This window comes from Helicoverpa armigera, chromosome 31 (genome assembly GCF_030705265.1).
Source record: "Helicoverpa armigera isolate CAAS_96S chromosome 31, ASM3070526v1, whole genome shotgun sequence".
Lineage (NCBI taxonomy): Eukaryota > Metazoa > Arthropoda > Insecta > Lepidoptera > Noctuidae > Helicoverpa > Helicoverpa armigera.
Window position 1 is genome coordinate 1,650,216 of NC_087150.1, and position 22,417 is coordinate 1,672,632.

The 22,417-nt window shown below is 39.6% G+C and overlaps 1 protein-coding gene and 1 long non-coding RNA gene across 2 annotated transcripts in view; one reads left to right on the top strand and one right to left on the bottom strand.

Annotated features, from left to right (window-relative positions):
- LOC110382366 (Kv channel-interacting protein 4) overlaps window positions 1–19,269 on the top strand; it is a 113,730-nt gene extending 94,461 nt beyond the window's left edge. The window contains exons 2-8 of the mRNA XM_064043407.1: window positions 10,226–10,356; window positions 10,862–10,931; window positions 11,460–11,530; window positions 16,502–16,714; window positions 17,420–17,556; window positions 17,912–18,317; window positions 18,789–19,269. Coding sequence (XP_063899477.1) covers window positions 10,226–10,356; window positions 10,862–10,931; window positions 11,460–11,530; window positions 16,502–16,714; window positions 17,420–17,530 — 596 coding nt within the window. The 3' untranslated portion in view covers window positions 17,531–17,556; window positions 17,912–18,317; window positions 18,789–19,269. The remainder of the gene's footprint in view (window positions 1–10,225; window positions 10,357–10,861; window positions 10,932–11,459; window positions 11,531–16,501; window positions 16,715–17,419; window positions 17,557–17,911; window positions 18,318–18,788) is intronic.
- LOC135119227 (uncharacterized) overlaps window positions 1–22,417 on the bottom strand; it is a 233,682-nt gene that overhangs the window by 134,714 nt on the left and 76,551 nt on the right. The window lies entirely within an intron of this gene.

Here is a 22,417-nt window from a genome sequence, read left to right on the forward strand (position 1 = left end):
AGGAGGTCAGATAGGCAGTCGCTTCTCGTAAAACACTGGTACTCAGCTGAATCCGGTTAGACTGGAAGCCGACCCCAACATAGTTGGGAAAAAGGCTCGGCAGATGATGGTCCTCAAAAAGTGCTGATTTTCAGGCTATATCTTTTATCTATTATACACCTGGTTCGGTTACCTTTATAGTCAAACAGTGCAATTCACAGTACTGCAGTTATAGACCTGGTTATTGTGTAGCGTTTAATATAGCGAGTGAGAGGAAGTGAAGTGGTTCAACTCAAACAGTTGAGATGAAACTGCGGATGCTGTGGTACTGGGCTTTTTACGCTCGCTTTTGCGGTGGTTTTACCTGTATAGTGAGATATTTTTTACTTTTTAGGATAATAGGGTATAATCATCGGCACGAATCTTGAGCGCTGATCTTAATATGCGCTGCTTTTTTTGTCATTGTAATGTCATAGTATTTCAGAAGTAACCCAATTTTGTGAATGTTTATGAGTGATCGTTGCGTATGCTTCGTGTTTGCGTTTGTGTGAGGGCGCAGCACGGTTTTAAGGCCAGTAACATACGCGCCGAGTTTAAAAACGGGCGATATTGACGGAATTCCGAATAAAAATAAAAACCAAAAATTTTTGTACCATTTTTTTTGTTGATTTGGGTTGAGAATCATTAGTTATGTAGTATAATTATTTTCTTGAATATTGCACAAATGCAAATCAACAGCTTGTATAATATGCGTACAATTCAACTGTTTCAAGATAGTTCGTTCCTTAGTTAATTTAGAGAGAATCTGTCCATGTATGGGTATAGTTATCGGCACGAATCTTGAGCTCTGACCTACATCTCATTATTGAATTATTGTGAACCGTAACATCTGATTGCAATTTAACGCATTATTTTTCGCTATATTATAATCTATCAATGTAAAGCGGTCAAATTGTCAACTGGCGTAGAACGGAATGCATCTTGCGCGCTGATTGGTACCGTCCCTAAGTAAGTACTACTAGCACAACTTTCTATATCTCTTATTTTTTTAGATTCCCAATTTAACCGAAAACAACAAAAATATAAACTTTCTTATTTTACAACTCAAACTTTTAAAATATTAATAGAACCGTTTGTTACTTTAACAAAAACTAGAAAATATATAATTCCTTATATACTTATTATTCTAAACTCGTATGTACGGAACCCGCCATTTGTCACCCCCGAGGTCAATGACCCTTCGCGTACAATGCGTAAAGAACCCAAAACTTTGACCATTCGTACGCGAGACGAAATTGGACGAAGAAAAGTTTTTAGGCTTTTAGAAAATACTAGCGACCCGCCCCGGCTTCGCTTAGGATAACAGTATTTCCCCACAATTTATTGGATGTTATCTATATATATAAAAATGAAACCAGCTTTCCGTTGTCACGACATAACATGAAACCGGCTTGACCGATTTGGCTGAAAATTAGAGGGGAGGTAACTTAGACCCGGGAGAAGGTTTTTGCCACCATCCGGCTACGGGACGCGGGTGAAACCGCGGGCGAAAGCTAGTTATACATAAAAACCTTCCTCTTTAATCACTCTATTTATTTAAAAAAACGCACGAAAATTGGTTGCGTGGTTTTAAAGAGCGAAGCGTACGTAAAGGGACACAGGGATATAGGGGCAGAAAAAGCGACTTTGTTTTATACTATGTACATATATACTTAGAAAGTACATACAAACTTAGAAAAGTTGCATTAGTACTTGCCTGAACTGGAATCGAACCCTCATACTCGAGAGGTTGGCTCTTTACCCACTAGGTCACCACGACTTCTTTTTAATATTTCCGGGACTTAAAAATATTCACATCACTAAGTAAATTAACACTATATCACTACAACAAATGAATAAGGTCAGTTGCACTCCACACTTTCATACATTACGTGATTACCTTGTCATGAGTCGAGAGAGAATGTCGTTTGTAACCAGCCTGCGAGGTATTAGTAGTGGTCGTGTTTTAATTAGAAAATATAGTGAGGTTTGGTTTTGTTAATTAGGCTCGTTGATGTCGATGGTTTCACTTGTGTTTTGTGGGAACTATTTGATGTATAATAATAATAATGTCGGGGCACTTTTCACACACGGTCGGTTAGCCCCATGCTAAGTTATTAATTAACTTGTGTTATGGGTGCTAACACAACTGACAAACTACTTATATGACGGCGCCACCGTCGATGTGTCAACCGTCGAACTGTCAACGGTGGACCTTATATAAAGCGGCGCGCGCGCACGACTCGGGTCATTCGTTCGCCGACCGTTGCCGAGTGCACACCTCCCACAAATTCGTGATAAATAATTGTAGTGACCAATACTGTGTTAATTGGAATAAACCAAGTGATTGTGTGAGAATCCCTTTGTTTTATTTAACGATGTCGGATCCTGACGCCGACATATACATATTTATAAATACATATTATAACACCCAGACCACGGCTAACAAGCATGCTCATCACACAAATGTCGACCGAACCGGGAATCGAACCCGGGATCTCAGGTTCGGTAGTCAGGCATGGTGACCATTGCGCCGTCGAGGTCATCGAGACATGGATAAAAAGTAGCCTTTCCAATTACTAACACTACATTTTTTTTGTTAGCCCATGTTGTCCAACTGCTTAGCAAAGGCCTGGACCATAGCCATCCATCTTTCCCTATCGGTCGCTATTTGTGGCTAGTCCTTGTGGAAGCTGTCATAATCTTCAAATACAAAAAGTACCTACCCAATTTTCCTAACTCCTAGAATCACATTAACACAGTTGGACTGCATACTTCCATACCATTAGCTTCATCAATATGAAACAGAGAACAGTCGAGCCAATCGCCTTTCACGGCTCATTAGTGCGGTGCTTCCCGGGAATTGTACGGGAAATGGTGCGGGATCCCGGGGTGATAGTGTTTGGATTTTTTTGGATTGCAATTGAATGGGATTTGGTGTCAATTAAGTGTTGGGTGGGTGTTTATTTAAAGTACCTTTTAAGTTTTTTTTATTTTTCCATGAGCGTGATGCGGCCTCCTCTCACACAGACAAGGAATGATCTTTTAATCATCACGCTTGCTTAAGACGATTTCAGACTATAAAGTCCCGGTCTCCTCGAGCTATTTTCCTTGCCTTTTACCAAACATTGGCATCCAAGATGCACTTAAAACTTAGAAAAGTTACATTGATACTTGCCTGACATGAACCACTTTTAACCCTCAACAAATATAACTGTATCCTTTGGTTTCACCTGCGTCACGTTGAAACTACTTGCCTTACTCGGATAAAATTTAGTTTATAAATATCACCCGGGGATAGTTAAGCTTCTCAAAAGTAAAAGAATTTTCTTAATAGGTTTAGTAGTTTAGGAACCTTAAAAAAACATACAAAAAAGTTTCCTCTTCATAATATTAATACAGAAAGTAATAACTTTTGCAAAATAAAATAGCTTTACAATAAGAGTTACCCCAATCTTATAAACTCTTATTCCATTCACATCACGGCGTAAAATCTGAGCAAAACATACGTCTTCATCTGGCCCCGTCTGCGTAATAAGTCGACGCAAATCGCATGCGTAATGTGGAGTGCACAGGGACGGAGCTAGGCTTGTGTGTGGCCCCACGAGGGGTTGATGTTTGGGCCCCATACCAGAAGCGAATTTGCTGCCTTCGGCCGCCATTTTTTGGTTGTTTGTGTGAGGACTCAAAAGGGATTAACAAAAGATAAGTTAAGAAAATAACTCTGATTACGTGAGCAATTTTCTTAATACGAAAAATTATTATTGTTCACTCAAGTGATAATTATGGTGTCTGGAGGCAAGTCCATCGGTGTGTAGCATAGTGACGCCCGTGATTTCGCATTCATTCCAAAGGAACCATTTTATATACCTGGATAAAAAGTAACCTAGGTATATGTTATTTTGACATATGAACTAAATCACTGTCAAGTTTTATTAAAATCTTTTCCACTGTTGCTCATGAAGAAGTAAAACTTACACATTCACAAATTGTCTTTATATTTTTAGCGTGATTATATACAATACTGTGTTATGTGTTAATCAATCCTCACTAATGTTGTAAATGTGAATTCAAAATTTATTCCGGACATCTATTGGTCAAACCAAAAATCTGCGGGATGTCACTATTCCACGCAAACGAAGTCGCGGACAAAAGCTACTAAGGTAATAATAGTCTAGCTTAGCTAACTCAGCTTGGGATTTGGGCTCCCATGATTTTTCACAAGGACCCCGTTCAATACTCAATACTCAATACTTTATACAGCCCTAGCTTCGGCTCTGGCACTACGCATTCATATTCCCGTTGCGTAGAGAAACAAATATTTGTGCGACTTATTAGACGGTGAATTGATGTTGATTTGTAAGGAGAAATGAAGGAATTCTGGGGTCCTTGGTAATGTTAACCTGCTTGCCTAAGCTATACTCATATAATAAAGAGGATTTTTTTGTTTTATTGTAAGGCTCCAAAACTACTAAACTGATTTGAAAAATACTTTCACTGTTGTAAAGCTACACTCTTCTTGAGTAACATAGACTATATTTTCTTTGGGTACGGACATCAGTTACCACAGGACGCCTAGAGCTTTCTTTTTTTTATGGAAAATCATCCAGTAGTGGGTGCAGCATGATTGAGTGTCAGACTCTTACTGACTAAACTCCACCATGTTCCTTCTTATACCCTTTATGTACCAGCGCCGCGGTAACTCGCACGGGTATACCGCAACCCTGACAGGTAGAGATTATGCCAAGGTTGAAAATCGCCAATTCACCTTCTAAAACTCTACATACAGAAATAGAAAGTGTGTCTATCTGTCTGTGTGTTTGTTTGTTCGTTTGTGACAAAGAGTTGAGAATAGCTGAAGAGTCGTCACTTGTCACCTGCGGCTACAAAGACGTAATGGCGCGGCCATACTTATGTGAACTTACTGAGATAAAAACCTAGTGAATATTTTTTAGGGTAAAACGGGACCCTATTCTTCTTCTTCTTTCGTGTCGATGACATGTCATATATTGAGACGCTATTGTTTTCGCTCCTCTGTCCGTCCATCCGTCTGTAACTGTCACCAGGCTGCATCTCATGAACCGTGATAGTTAGAGCGTTAAAATTTTCACATATGGTGTATTTCTGTTGCCGCTATAACAACAAATACTGAAAACTAGAATGTAATAAATATTTCGGGGGGCTCTCATATATAATAAACGTGTTTTTTTGCTCATCTTTCCTCGATATCTATAAATATATAAGTATAAAATATTAGTTTGGATGGTACGGAAACCTATGTGCGCGAGTCCAACTCGCACTTAACCGGTTCTTTTTTCTATAAACACTGGTACTCAGCTACACCCGGTTAGACGGGAAACCGACCCCAACATAGTTGAGAAAAAGCTCGGGAGATGATGATGATTCTGTTTTAATTTCAAGAGTGATTGTGTGTGTAAAAGTTGTGGTGGCCTAGTGGCTAAAGAACCAACCTCTCAAGTATGTGTGTGTGGGTTTGATTCAAAATCAAGCAAGTACCAAGTACATGAAAAAACTCACCACTCACATACTAACAAAAACTTTTCTAAGATAGTATGTACTTTCTAAATATAATTGGCCACCAATGCCAATGGCCAGCAAAAACACATAGGAAGTGGTGAAGGGTGGGCGTTTTGGGGGCTGTCTTATGTAATTTTTTTCTGACGTTCGAATAGTGCTGTTTTGCAGCCAAGTTTGAATAAATAAGTTTTGATTTTTGATTTTTGATTTTTGATTTTTGATTTTTGATTTTTGAATGACTGTGTTTCGGATGGCACGTTAAACTGTAGGTCCCAGCTGTCATTGAACATCTTTGGCAGTCGTAACGGGTAGTCAGAAGCCAGTAAGTCTGACACCAGTTTAACCAGGGGTATTGGGTTGCCCGGGTAACTGGGTTGAGGAGTTCAGATAGGCAGTCGCTCCATGTCAAACACTGATACTCACGATTGGATAAAGGCTAGGCTGTTAGTTGAAAAGACGGTTCGCACCAAAAAAATTGCGTATTTCGCGAAACAAACCACATTTATTCAGAGAACAATATCTTTGACATACAATACCGCAGCTTTGACACAACGTTGTCACAAACGTTAAAATGCACATACATTTACATGTTCGCGACTGCAACGTTCGCATGTGTATGTATGCGGCTTTACAGTCCACTACACACACTTTGAAATTCTTCTTTTGTTTTACAAGTTTGAATATATGAATGACTAGCTGTTTTCCCGCGGTTTTACCCGCGTCCCGTAGGAACTACTGCCCGTTCCGGGATAAAATATAGCCTATGTTGCTCAAGGATAATGTAGCTTTGCAGCAGTGAAAGAATTATTGAAATCGGTTCAGCAGTTTTGGTGTCTTTACGGAACAAACATACAAAATAACATTTCCTCTTTATTATTTTTAAACTTTAACAAAGCAGCCCGTAGTCTGGAAGTTGGTGATTGATACACCCGTGCATCGGAGAGCACTTAAATGTCGGTCCTGCGCCTGATCTCTCACCGGTCGTGTCGGATTGTCGTCCCATCGCGATATGAGAGTGAAGGAATAGTGAGTGCACCTGTGTCTGCGCAAATGCTCGTGCACTATAATACGTCCTGCGCAGCTGGCTGATCTCCTTACATGAGAACAGCCGCCGTGGCCGAAATCGGCCGTGGACGTCATTATCCGATACATTAGTTTTTCTTTGGTAAGAAACAAAGTCTTCGCTTTATCAATGTCTGAAACAGACCCGAACTAACATTGGGTCACCATAGTATGTCATTTGTTAAATGATGAGGGAAATTGGACCTTAACTCTATAAAGATTAGGTATAATTTCTATTGATTGGTTGAGAGTCAGGAAAAATAATGTCATTAGGCTTGTTTTTACCCGATTATAACTTGGGACAAAGGACGGTAATGATTTCGAAAGTTATTTTTGAAGATCGGAGAAAAAAGTGTTAAGAATTTGATTAACGGAGCATCGAATATTTTGACTAGTTGACAGCTGTCAGTTTTCAAGGGAGAATTTCCGTTGTTTGTAATGACTGACTCATAAGTGGTGTTCTCCTTGCATATTTTTAACCGACTTCCCAAAAAGGAGGAGATTCTCAATTCGTCGGGATCTTTTTTTTTTGGCTTGGAAGTCGGTGGCGAAATAAACTTAGGTACATCCATAAGACACTGACTTCTAGGCCGATGCACCTAAGAATAGTTTTGTTGTGTTTGCTTTTCAGTGCTTTTGGGAGTCGGTTTTATTTTTTTGTAAAAAAAATATATTATTCTATTTAGGTACTTTGTTTAAACAAAAACCATGTTTTTATTTTTGCATATTATACCTTAAACACAAACATATCATACATACATAACATAGTTCCCTCGCAACGTAAGCAACAGCTACTTTAAAATATTCTCAACGATTGCAGTAATAAATAAATATACATTTAACAAAATGAATTTTCAACCAAACTGACCACAATTTCTAAACTAAATCCTACACAACGTAGTTAGTTTCAAAACTTATTAATGCACATAATGTTACCGCGGCCAACCAAAATGCCTGCTTTTATGAACTTCTAGAAACTTGGGCATTGCATAAATACCAGATTATTATATTAAATCTGCTCTCTGTGAATGTGGTTTGCAAAATGGACGTTAGAGTATCTGCAGATTGCAGATTAAACAGTCGGTCGACAGTTGCCCCGATGTTACTGTATGTTACAGCCCACGGAGAAGGATTGAGCATTAATCACCACGCGCGCTCAATGCGGGTTGCTGATTTCAGACTATATGGTCCAGGATTCCTCGAGATGTTTTCCTTCACCTTTTTATCAGCCATTGGTGACCGAGATATACTTAGTACATACAAACTTAGGAAAGTTGCATTGGTACTTGCCTGAATTGGAATCGAACACACTCATACTTGAGAGGTTGGTTCTTAACCACTAGGCTACCACGACTAACGATACTGTGGTCAGTTAACTATTAACTAAAAAATAATTATATTTAAATAACTCTAAACTAAACACCTTTTCAAGTACGCCTTAAATCTCCTGTCTCTCTCAAACCGCCGTAAGCTGGTAATCTGAACATTCGTTTAAATTGTCACGCCGAGGTAAGATATTACCATTTTATACTAAGCACCTAGATTTACCCGCTTTTGTGGGAGAAAACATAGTTTTAAATAAACGTTTTATTTTATAAAAGCGGGTAAGCTGTGCTAGTGTGTGTAAACGTCCATGCATATTGTGCATATAATCATCGGCACGAAGCTTCAGCGCTGACCTTCACCTGCGCAGAAGTAATTTATTGGGTCCATTTTGTGGTATGAAGTGAGGCGCGGGGAAAGATATTTGCAAAAGATATTTTGCATGTATATTTTCATACACTAGTATTATGCCTCACCCGCTTTTGTAATATAAAATATCTTTACTAGTGGTAATTTATCTACACGACTTTTCTGTGTATTTCTTTTAAAGAATTTTTTGAGTTTTTTTTGCAATTATGTTCTTTTAATCTTTGAGAGTGAAAGAAATGGATCTCGTGGGTATAAGGTTAAGCAACGCTTGGCCCGGTCGGTCTATGGATAGGTGATCATCTTGTCATGACGAGTTCCTCCGTGTTTCGGAAGGCACGTTAAATTGGTGGGGCCCGGCTGTCATTTGAACATCTTTGACAGTCGTTACTGATAGTGAGAAGCTAGGAAAGTTGCCCAGGGAAAATTAAAAAAAAGTATACAATGCCACAAATTAACTTAACTCAAAAACATTTATTTAAAATTGGCTGCAAAACAGCATTTTCTCAATACCCCTTGGTTAGACTGGTGTCAGACTTACTGGCTTCCGACTACCCGTAACGACTGCCAAGGATGTTCAATGACAGCCGGGACCTGCAGCTTAACGTGCCGTCCGAAACACACTCATTGGTGTCTAAGATATACTTAGAAAGTACATACAAACTTAGAAAAGTTGCATTGGTACTTGCCTGACCTGGAATCGAACCCGCGATATTATATTGAAATTGCTATACAATGGATATATACAAGCAATACTAACATAATCAAATAAATGTAAAATTATAATAGTAATACTGAAACCACTGTATTACATTGTTTTGTGGTCACTACATGTCACTTGCAGATGTTTCGGAATTCTGACACGCTTTCAGGTCGTAAGCGTTTGAACTGACAGGGACATAGTGTCACTTTACTTAATACTACACGTAGAATAAACTGGAAGCTAGTGCAAAGTTGGGAAAAAGGCTCGGAGGATGATGAGCGTCATCTATTGGTCAAACCAAAAATCTGCCGGAAGTCACTATTCCACGCGAACGAAGTCGCGGGCAAAAGCTAGTTATCTATAGAAACTTTAAAAGTATATAAGTATTTATGGATACAGTTTATATTGTGTTACGTCGACTGAATTTAGTCAAGTGTAATAAGCCTTTCATAGTTCGATAATAGAACGAGCATTCACTTGTTTCAAATTTACCCTTACCCAGTAACAACAACACGGCTCATTTATTTCCCAAACCGACCGCTTTCATTGACACGTCAGTCTGCAACGACACGCTACGCCACGCCACGCTACACCACGCCACGTCACGCAACGTCAGTGAAATGCACCGTGGCCAAACGTGTCACGTTTTGTTAACTACTGAATATGCGACAGCTACGTGGAAAATTGAGGTCATTTTCAAAGGAAAATGGTATTCAATTTTGCAACCGTTTTTGGAATGTTCGATGTGAAATTCTTGCGATACGAATGAAAGCCGATAAAGGTTTATTTTTGGATGTGCACTGCTTTTGTCATTAAGAATGGTCGAAGGCGCTCGGTGTGAGATAATAAGAGGAGCCCACCGGCTCCGATTATGACGTTTGGCTCCGATTGCAGGCTCTTTAATGCTCTCACAGCCGATCGACTCCGGTCTGTGTGAAAAGAAAAATGCGCGCCGATGCTCTCCGAGCCGGTCTGTTTGAACGGACCCTTAGGAGATTTTCTTTACGACTGACGTCTCTGTTGTCTTTATCCGTCCGTATGAGTCATATATTTCTCCACAGGAAGCTACATTTAGAATGGGCTACTAGAATCAAACTTATTTATATTCTTGACCTCTATAAATAAAGGCCTAAATGGTATATAATTATTTGAATTTGACATACATTAATCCTTTGTTTTTTCATCACAGCCCTAACTTCTCCATATTCTCCACAGAGGAAGAATGCGAGGAGTCGATCTTCCCCACCGGCGTGGCGCGTCACCGGCCCGAGCCGCCGGGCGCGCTCGCGCAGAGCACACGCTTCACGCCGCATGAGATCAAGCTCATGTACCGAGGATTTAAGCAGGTGAGCTGGTGCTTAAATAATTAAAAGTATCAAAAACACTTTTCGAACGTCAAAATTATATGAAACAGCCCAAAAAACACCCGCTCTTTAGCACTTCTTATTTGTTACTTCTAGGAAGAAAAAGTGCATTGCTGGGCAGAGGCCTTTTTCTTAAATAGGCGATTTCAGGTGATGTCCAGGTTTCCTCAAGAGGCTTTCCTTCTCCTTGAGTTAACACAGTCGTTGATGTCCAAATGTACACTAGAATTAAAAAGAAACTGGATTTCACTGGATTCAATCGAAATAAATCATTATATACTTCTGCCCTTATCCCAAAATCCCAATATTATTTGGGGTCGGCGGTTTGTTTTTGTCTTCCATACTCTTCTATCTGCCGTCATCTCCAATGAACATTCTTTCTAACCATATTGACTTCAATCCATCCATCGTTCTATATCCATCGTTTATTTCTTAGGTCTCTCTACATAAAAGTTCTACGTACTAATATAAAGATTAAATGTTACAGGAATGCCCATCAGGCGTGGTGGATGAAGAGGCTTTCAAGAATATCTTCTGTCAATTCTTTCCTCTTGGAGGTACGTATTGTAATAAACAAACATATTGATTTCTGACATTTACGCGAATATTAGACATTTAAATAAAACTGTTTTTACGGATTTAATCGCGGTTATATGTATAAATATTATCTAATCCCGACGTTTCGGATCCTTTACAGCATCCATGGGCACCTTATAGCATCATGGTTAGCTTAGTTTGCCCGTGACCATAGTCAAAATCAAATTATTATTTTTTTTGAAAATAATTGCCTAAGTATCATCAAAATCTGTTTTTTTCAAGAAGAAGTAGCTGAGTACCCGTGTGCCACAAGAAGCGACTGCCTATCTGACCTCCTCAGTTACCCGGGCAACCCAATACCCCTTGGTTAGACTGCAATGGTATCAGACTTACTGGCTTCTGACTACCCGTAACGACTGTCAAGGATGTTCAGTGACAGCCGGAACCTACAGTTTAACGTGCCATCCGAAACACAGTCAATTGTGTTTAAGATTACTTGGATGACTACCGAGGATGATGATATTCTAATTTGAAAACTAACATTTCAGATGCCACGCAGTACGCTCATTATGTGTTCAAGACTATAAAACACAAGCAAAGCGGAAAGGTGAACTTCGAGGTAAGATAACTATAATGAAATAGTCTCTAATAGTTATTTTTATCATACGTATCATCATCGTCTGTAGGAAGTCTAAGATTTTCAAGGTCATCGGCAACAGAACGTCCCATTATAATGGCGTCCACGGCCGATTTCGGCCACGGCGGCTGTTCTCATTTAAGGAGATCAGCCAGCTGCGCAGGACATATTATAGTGCACGAGCATTTGCGCAGATACAGGTGCACTCCTTATTCCTTCACTCTCATAACCCCATGGGACGGCAATCCGACACAACAGGAAAGAGATCAGGCGCAGGACCGACATTTACGTGCTCTCCGATGCACGGGTGAATCAATCACTAACTTCCAGACTACTGGCACTGCTTTGTGAAAGTTTAAGAAAACTCAAAAAGCGATTTCGGCTCGACCCGGGAATCAAACCCGAGACCTCGAGCCCAGCAGCCGCGCTTGCGACCACTAGACCAACGAGGCAGTCAATGTCCCATTATAATTTTTCAACAAATGTCTTAATCTCCATGCTTGCTCAAGGATTGCTGATTTCAGACTTCAAAGTCCAGGTTTCCTCAAGATGTTTTTCTTTATTTACTCAGTCCAAGATATACTTAGAAAGTACATACAAACTTATAAAAGTTGCATTGGTACTTGCCTGACCTGGAATCGAACCCACACTCATACATGAGTGATTGGTTCTTTATCCACTAAGCCACCACGACTTTTTTACACGACTTTTACTAATTACTTTCCCTGAATCGACATAGGGACAATAGGCATGGCGAATGAAAAAAAGTAATTAGTCCGTCTTTTAGACAATCCTACAATAATGGGCACGTATTTTTTCCATTCTCTCACAAACAAATAACAACGAAGATGCAACATGATTGAATTTTGTGTTACGTGACTTTTAAGTACAATACATAGACGTGACGTCATGAGCCCCAGTCTCATTCTTTGTTGTGTTATATCTTAGTAAATACATTATGTAATGTTTTGTTTTAACAAAAAAAAAACCGAATTCGGTTTTTTTTCTATTTTAATAAAAAAAAACCGAATCGAATCGGAATCGCGCACGAAGTACGTTCCGTCGTACCATTATTTAGAAAATGAGCAAAAAAATCACGTTTGTTTTATGGGTGTCTCCCAAAATATTAATTTTATTTTAGTTTTCAGTTATTGTTGTTATAGCGGCAACAAAAATACATCATGTGTGAAAATGTCAACTCTCTAACTATCACGGTTCATGAGATACAGCCTGGTGACTGACGGACGGACGGACAGAGGAGCGATAACAATAGGGTCCCGTTTTACCCTTTGGGTACGGAATCCTAAAACAAAAATAAGCACAAATATGCTAGCACACAGATTTACATTACACCTTTAAAAACTAATCGAGAGAAATCAAACATAGATTGAATATTGGAAGCGGCTGTAAATTGTTCTCCAATCAACCGGCAACAGTTGGCAACAGTTAGCAACAGGTGGCATCACCTTCTAAGATTCACAAACCTTACTATCTTAAGAAAACATCTTATAGGCTGCTCATTAAGGGTATATCTACACAGTGCAAGTAGCTTGCGCATGTTGAGGCACATGCGCAGGTTACATGCATTTAAAAAACGTGCGGGTCCAGCGACTCGCTATTCCTTCCGAAATTCCTTGGAGCTAAATAAATTCCTAGTGTTGAACTGTAGGTCCCGGTCGTCATTGAACATCCTTGGCAGTCGTTACGGGTAGTCAAAAGCCAGTAAGTCTGACACCAGTCTAACTAAGGGGTATTCGGTTGCCCGGGTAACTGGGTTGAGGGGGTCAGGTAGGCAGTCGCTTCTTGTTAAGCACTGGTACTCAGCTGAATCCGGTTAGACTGGAAACCGAACCCAACATGGTTGGGAAAAAGGCTCGGAGGATGATGATGAAACAAATAGAATAAATATTATAAAACAAACTAAAGCAGTTATTAAAATGATTAAGCTATAGTTTGTCGCAAAACTAACTCAATTTCTGAAAACTCAACAAATAAATTGCGAAAAAGTTTCGAAGTCGAAAACAACATACAATTTGTCACTGTTTCTCACACAAACAAATGACGTCATCAAGGTTTATACCACAGTTTAAATATATTCTCTTGTAAACAGTTGTGAAGCTACGTACTAACGTTCGTTACAATGCCACTCACACATCTGCTCGATGCACGACACTCAGGGACCCGATTCTGCTAAGTTCGGTCAAAATTGAATCGCAATAGCAGTTTTAACCATATCGGGCATTCTGCTACTAATATAAGACCAATCGTCTTCCTATGGCATTCGATTGGTTTGCGATTGGTCTGTATGGTTTGCTCTATAATCATATTACAAACGTAAATAATTTGCAGAATGATTCATTATTGAATCACAGAAACGGATAAAAACGTTTATTTAAAAGACAAAAATAGCGGAATGCCACATACGCTTCAATCGTAAATGAGTCGTGATTGGATCTCAGTCGGATGTGAATCGTATGTCGCTTAAGTAAAATTAGTAGAATCGTGCCCCAGTACTGACAGTATAGAGAGAAGAACATAACAGCTCGTCGATACACATGCGTGTGTGAGTGACATTGTTATAGTTATCGGCACGAATCTTGAGCTCTGTACTTCACCTGCGCAGAAGTAATTTATTGGGTCCCTTTTGTGGTATGAAGTGAGGCGCGGGGGCGGGCTAAAGCGGTGATTTTCCCGCAGTGCATCGCGTCATAGCCGTCACTCGGGATTGGTTCTTTGCTAATAAATCACTTCTGCGCAGATGTAGGTCAAGTAGGTCAGAGCTCAAGATTCGTGCCGATAACTATACGAACGTTAGTACGTAGCTTCACAACTGTTTACAAGAGAATATATTTAAACTGTGTTTGTACCGTGAAAACTGGCAAGGATCAGAGAGTTCACCTTACACTGGTAACTAAACACATACGTAAACAACAAATATATCTTGACCCCTCTATTTCAATTTCTATTGTAAATCATTAACAATGAGACAGGTCTTTGTAAACTGGCTAAATTAACACAAATGTATGGGAAAACTATTATAATATGACCTCCCCTTTTGAAATTGCCAAGTACAGCTCAAGATATAATGGTTTTACTTTTGGTATTAGTGTAAAAACCAATGTAAGTTGGTATTTGATCAATTAACTATATTGGTAGCCTTTGAGAAGTTAGAATTAGTAGGTACTGTTTTAAGTTATTAAGGAGAATAATAGGATCTCTAGGTAGGAAAGAATTGTGTTTCTGTTTAATGGATAAACTTGAAAACTACTGGACCGATTATAAAAATTCTTTCACTATTGGTAAGCTACACTCTTTCCGAATAAAATAGGCTATATTTTATCCCCTACGGTCAGTAGTGTCCTAGTCTTTTATATCTTTAAATGTAAATTATTAGTAATTTGAACAAATGCCAAATTCACTCCATTACAATAAATATGGCTACCTTCTGGCGGTAGAAAAGGATAGCAATATACAAGTGGGTGTGTGTTGGAGTGAGATAGAGGTACAAAACTAGACGGCCGTGGAAATGTTGATATGAAGATTTTAAGTAATTTTATTGGAAGTAGAAAAGGTTTCTTAACTTTACTTGTAAAGTAATATAAATGTTTGTGATCACCTCCCGAGCCTTTTCCCAACTATGTTGGGGTCGGCTTCCTGTCTAACCGTATATAGCTTAGTATCAGTGCTTTACAAGGAGCGACTGCTCATTTGACCCCCTCAACCCAGATACCCGGGCAGCCCAATAAAAATAAAATGGCGTCCACGGCCGATTTCGGCCACGGCGGCTGATCAGCCAGCTGCGCAGGACATATTATAGTGCACGAGTATTTGCGCAGACACAGGTGCACTCCCTATTATCTCACTCTCATAACCCGATGGGACGGCAATCCTACACGACCGGAAAGAGATCAGGCGCAGGACCGACATTTACGTGCTCTCCGATGCACGGGTGAATCAATCACCAACTTCCAGACTACGGGCTGCTTTGTGAAAGTTTAAGAAAACCCACAAAGCGATTTCGGCCCGACTCGGGAATCGAACCCGAGACCTCAAGCACAGCAGCCGCACTTGCGACCCCTAGACCAACGAGGCAGTAATACTGTATTATTACAAGGGGTGACTGCCCTATCTGACCCCCTCAACCCAGTTACCCAGGCAGCCCAATACCCATGGTGTGAATGGTTGTCAGAATTACTGGCTTCTGCCTACCCTTAACAACTGCCAAGGATGTTCAATGACAAGACAAAATATGAACAAAAAGAAAATATATGAAATTCCCAATTCACCAAAGACAATAAAATCCCTTTTCCCTCGCATTGATCAATTGACAATTCCTCGCGTCCCTAAATAAGTTTGACATATTGGCGGCAAAAATTCAACATGGCGGGCGCCCCGATTTTATTTACGACAAAACTTATAAAATATTCATAAAGCTACGATATTTGAGAAAAATTGCGAGACCGCTATTCAGATTTTTGCTTTGCATATTTTGATATTTTGTTTAGCATGAAAAATTTATACAAAATATCGGATCAGATCTATCTAACTTAATCTAACCAAGTGGTATTGGGTTGACCGGGTAACTGGGTTGAGGAGGTCAGGCAGGGCAGTTGCTCCTTGTAAAGCATTGGTACTCAGCTACATCCGGTTAGACTAGAAGCCAACCCCAACATAGTTGGGAAAAAGGCTCGGAGGAGGAGGATTCGGACAAAATCCGGATCAATCCGGGAATCCGGCGGTTATACCGTAGTAGGCACTTCTACTTCTCTTATTTTATGTACTCTACCTTTTTAACCCTGAAAAAAAAGTATTCTTAGGTGCATCGGTCTAGAAGTCGGTGATGAACTAAACAGAGGTACTCCGTCTATATACTACCTATGTACTCCGTCTATGTACTCCCTCTATGAACCCCCCTTATGTACCCCCTATGTACATACCATTTCATCATTCCAGGAGTTCCTTGACATCCTATCCCGAGTGGCTCGAGGCTCAGTGCAAGAGAAGCTCTCCTGGGTGTTCACGCTCTACGATGTAGACGGAGACGGACGCATCTCCCGCTCAGAGATGCTGGCAGTCGTCCAAGCTATATACGAACTGTTAGGCAGGGCTGCGGCCCCGCCAGTTCATAGCACGGCTGCTAAAGACCATGTGGATAGAATATTTCATGTAAGTATTCAATGCAGCGCCATCATCATCATCTCCCGAGATTTTTCCCAACTGTGTTGGGATCGCCAGTCTAGCCCATCATCTACCGAGCTTTTTCCCAACTATGTTGGGGTCGGCTTCCAGTCTAACCGGATTCAGCTGAGCAGTGAGCACTAGTGTTTTACAAGGAGCGACTGCCTATCTGACCTCCTTAACCCAGTTACCCGATAACCCCTTTGGTTAGACTGGCGTCAGACTTACTAGCTTCTGACCACTCGAAACGACTGCCTAGGAATAAATAAAATAAATAGCGCCATCTATTGGTGGAAGTAAGTTTGTGTTGTTGCACTCTGTCGGTGAGAGTGTGATTTAAGCTGAAGAATGTTTGGGTTAAGATGTGCGTTGAAAATCACGTCTATGTCTAAGGTATTTCTAAGCTATGATAATAGATAGCGCTTTTCGTGAATATATGGTGATTAACCATCAATTGTTTGTAGATTAAGAATTTAGAGAATTTTCACAACCTTTACTTATACTGAATATTAGTACTCAGTATTACTGTCCCAAAAAAATGTTATCTGTTTATTTCTTCCACGAATGCATGAAACTTCGAGCCATCCCATCGTCTTGATGAATTGATGGTTAAAAATATTGACATCTTCATTAAATAGAACCCTTAAATGATATTTTTATATGACTTAATTATATCTTATTTCTACTTCACAGCTAATGGACACGAACTGCGACGGAGTAGTAACACCAGACGAGCTAGCGCGCTGGTGCAGCCGCGACCCCGCGCTGCTCAGCTCACTCGACACCATGGACACAGTGTTGTGATCCACAGCCCGCAGCGCCGAGCACAGGTACTGTATACCGACACACTAGTGTAGCTGGAATACACCGAATTCATATTACAGCTGCAATTCCGATGAAACATCCACAAAGTAGCCCGTAGTCTAGAAGTTGGTGATTGCTACACACATGCACCGGAGAGCAAGTAAATGTCGGTTCTGTGCCTGATCTCTCTACGGTGGTGTCGGATTATCGTCCCATTGCGCTATGAGTGTGAAGGAATAGTGAGTGCACCTGTGTCCAAGCAAATGCTTGTGCACTATAATATGTCATGCGCAGCTAGCTGATCTCCTTAGAGAGATAGCTGGTGGTACCGATAATCAGTCTTATTGCCATTATTATAAAGTACCTTCTCAATGATTACAGGTCAGACTCGGCGCGTGCATCCTGCTCAACAGCAGCTGACAACTGTTCCCCCTCCCCCTCTGGCCTCCCCACCACCCACTCCATCACCTTCACCCCTCAAATAGACAAGGACAGAACCAGCATCGAAAGCTACGCTCCACAACTGCATCACCATACGAAAGAAAGAGAAAGAAGCATTGCTGAGAGCTTCGCTTCAGTGGAAAGGCATGTAGACAGAGATAGGAGTATTGTTGAGAGTGAGTGTGAGAGCGGGATAGAGAGTGGTGCGGCTAGTTCGTCTACAAGTGGAGTGAAGAGTGTGGTTAGCTCTGGGATTGGTAGGAGTGAGGAAGAGAGAGATAGAGTGGACAAGAAAGAAGAGAAGAAGAAGCAGCCGCCGCCGGTACCTGCTAGAGTTACTGCGTGTGTGAGTATTTATACGACATTTTATATACGCTTATGCTAGTTAGCTTATCCCTGCGGGTCCACCCGTGTCTTGAAGGAACATCTTCCCGCACTCGGATAAGAAGTAGCTGTACAATAGTTCAAACCACAAAAAGGATGATTAAATCCTTACAAACATCTATATACTAATCAATACATACGTGAAAGTGCTGGTACTCAGCTTCATCCGGTTAGACTAGAAGCCGACCCCAAGCCGAGGATGGAAATACGTGAAAATCTGTGTGAGGACTTTCATACCAAAACTATTGAACTGATTGAAATTAGTACGCATACAGTGTCTGACAAAGTACATAAGCCACTTTTAACCCGATTACCGAAAGTGGTTATAATGGGCTCACCCATTATAACCTTGCGCCCACCCATTATATAAAATTGCGAGGAAATACCTCATGTAGATATACTTATTTACTTCCATATTTTTTTACTTTTCCAGATAACTGAAGAGACAGTTCAACGCAAGGTAAAGCGGCGCCCTCGAAGATCCAGCTCGCCACAACTACCACGGTGAAGCAGACCTTATGTCAACAGCCATAAGGTTCACTTTCCTTCAAACGTGCTTATGATTACTACGCATTCCAATACGTACCTTAATCTAACTTTAAGTCTTAAAGAGTTTAAGAAATTAAATAAAACGATCTTCAAAGAATTTTAAAGATAATAATATTTCAGATTCATTGATTAATATTTCATCGTAATTTTAAGGAATCTCTTCGGAAAATATTTCTTGAACTTTGTAGAAAGAATAATTATTTCAGAAGTTCTAATACTCTTCTAATTCAATAAGTGGACTTAGTGATATGGGCCTTAATACCATAATATATTTAAATAACTTATCGTACTTAATATAAGACACGAAAAATCTTTGAAAATGTTATTCAAATTACACAATTATAGATGTTTTATTTCACGAAAGCGAAAAACCATGCTTGTGTGTGTATGCGTAAATCGGGAACACTCAGTATTGATCGAGTCACCGAGTAATACAAATTTTAATACAAAATGCATCTGTATTTACTCACAAGGATGGTAAGATTAGCTAGCCGCGTTTCGTGAGATAAGACATTTTTACCTTCCTGTTAATAACCAATATTCATATTTAATGAGAAAAACCTTATTTCATTAGTCAATTAATCATTTATAATAATCATAATTTGATAATAACCATTTCATTTCGAAATCCTTAAGCAATATTATAACATCATCAACGTACACAAACTAGAATAAACTACGAAAAAATATATTTACATCTATACTAATAACTTTTAAGATTAATTAATATTTCTAAAACAAACTTGTGACTTTGTTATATCTAAGTATTACTTAATAATTATAGAAATAAAGGTTACAACTACGATGGATGAATGTAAGGGTACTTGACGAAATCTTTTCGACGTATCGGTGTAAAAAATCTTATTGTACCAAGTTGTATTTCTCTCTATAGATTAGAATGTTATCCATATTTTTGGCTTCTAATATGACAAATCTATCATGCAGAGAGTATTTACTATGTTTAATGAAACGATGAGCAATATTCAGTATTATCTATACTTCTATGTAGATACTATTTTATAAATATTATAACTTGTTCTTGTCAAAGGATAGTTCCAAGTTTCTGCCTTCCAATGGTGTTTTCCTCTACTTTCATGATTATCATCAACAGCGTTTTTACCGTAATACGTGCGTGCTGTGGCCTCTTGTCATACAGAGAAGGAATGAGCTTTAATTACCATGTCTGCCAAAGGCAGATTGGCGATTTCAGACTTTATAAGTCCACGTTTCCTCAAGATGTTTGTCAACATCTTTTCTTTCTGTACTTAAATTGAATCTTTTTAATTTTTTTTTCTATTTTCCGCTGGATCAGCTAGAATTAGACACTAAGCAGACAGAAACTTGGAACTAATTCTTAGGACCTTGTCACCCTACTACTATATTCCTATTATTAATTAAAAAATATTGGACCTCAACTAGTGAGTAACATATTATGTCTACACAAAATTAAATAATGTTGATATTTAAACTTAAGTCTATCCTACTAAGGCTTGGAAATGGATGGGTGGGTGAATTCGGCTTTTAAAATTAGGAATTTCAATGAAGCTAGAGGTCCAATCTCATGACCATGTTTAATGTGACAGGGTTCCATGTTAGTCTGCATGCGCTTTAAAGTCTATTCTTCAAGTATTTTTGAATAAATCATAGATCTCTATTAGGTTAGTGAGTTAGGTAGAATGTTATACTTCTTCAAAATGATATTATATATATCAGAAAATATGTAACAGTCTACACTAATACTGCAAACACACTGAAAAGTTTGTTTGATTCTCGGGAAATGCCCTACTACATCGGTTTGAAAAATTTCTTCAGTGTTGGCTAGCCCATCTGCCGAGAAAGGTTTTGCTGTTCTCTCTAGGGAGATAAGTGAGCCACCGTGCCTATAATACGCCATTATTTCTCTCACAAGTTATTAAAATCCTCTTACAAAGAATCTCCAATCTTCCAATTAGACAATCATAGTGAATTACATAAATCTAACTATTGTTATCTCTATCGCACTCGCAAAATTCCTCTATTTAAAGTTTATGTGCGAAAGAGACCACTATATGGTATGTATGACCAATTATATTGTAAAATGGAATGACCATGTCACTTCAAAATGACAGCGCAAGTCCACAGCAAAGTTAAATATATTCTCTTGTAAACAGTAGTGAAGCTACATACTAACGTTCGCAACAATGTCACTCAACACGCATGTGCTCGATGCACGACACTCAGTACTGACAGCACCGAGAGAAGAACATAAAAGCTCGTCGATGAACATGCGTGTGTGTCATTTTTACCAGTAGGTAGCTTCACATTAGGGGATTACATTAGAGGAACTCTGAAAGTAGCGCCAGTTACAGAAAAGATGAAAAGTAGAAGATTGTCATAGTATGGGCATGTAATGAGGTGGGATGATACGCATGCAACAAAGTGTGTGCTAAGTATGAATGTAGATGGATGGAGAGGAAAAGGAAGACCTAAGACAAGATGGATGGATTGCCTGAAAAAAGACATGAATAGGAAGGGAGTGTCAGTATGACGAGTAACAGGGGAAAATGGGAGAGGATGACATATTGCGCCGACCCCAATTAAAATTGGAAACAGGGCAGGAGGACGAAGAAGTAGGTAGCTTCACAATTGTTTACAAGAGAATATATCTATACTAATATTATAAAGAGGAAAACTTTGTTTGTTTGTTTGTTTGGTTGTAATGAATAGGCTCAAAAACAACTGGACCGTTTTTTTTAAATTCTTTCACCATTCGAAAGCTACATTATCCACGAGTAACATAGGCTATATTTTATCCCGGTACGGGCAGTAGTTACCACGGGACGCGGGTGAAACCGCGTGAAAACGGCTAGTATTATATAAACTGAAGTCAGAGCTAGCATATGTTCGCGCGGTGGTTGCAGTGTCGCGGACATGTTAGTAATATTCGCGCGCAATGTGTTACTGTTTGCTAGAGCGAGTACACCACGAGATACATGCGGAGTGAGTAGTGGTCATTCCATCAAAACTTCGCGGAACATATTTAGGCAATAATTACTATTAGATATAGCAAAAATATTCTTATTCTACTCTTGTTGATTCTAAAAGTTTAAAGTAATATATTTTCACTCTTATTACTATAGAAATAAAGACGATATTTTTGAGCCTTAAAAACACCTATAATTGGCATTGGCACTCTTGTCAAATAAGGATGCATCTACACAGTGCATGTAGCTGGAGCAAGTTAACATGCGCAAGTGACAAGAGCACGCGGGTGGGTATTTTGCTTTGGTACATGCGCGAGTCGCTGGACCCGCACGTTTTTAGAATGCATGTAACCTGCGCATGTGTCTCAACATGCGCAAGCTACTTGCACCCTAAGGTACATTTTAAATGCTAGCTGACGACTGCAACTGCAAATGAAATCGGTCGATATCTGACAGCGACTGCACGTGCTGCCGCCGCTTCGATCCAAAACGGTTTCATGTAAATACATACAAACCAGTAGAGCAGCTGCGGTCAGTTAGCATTCAAAAC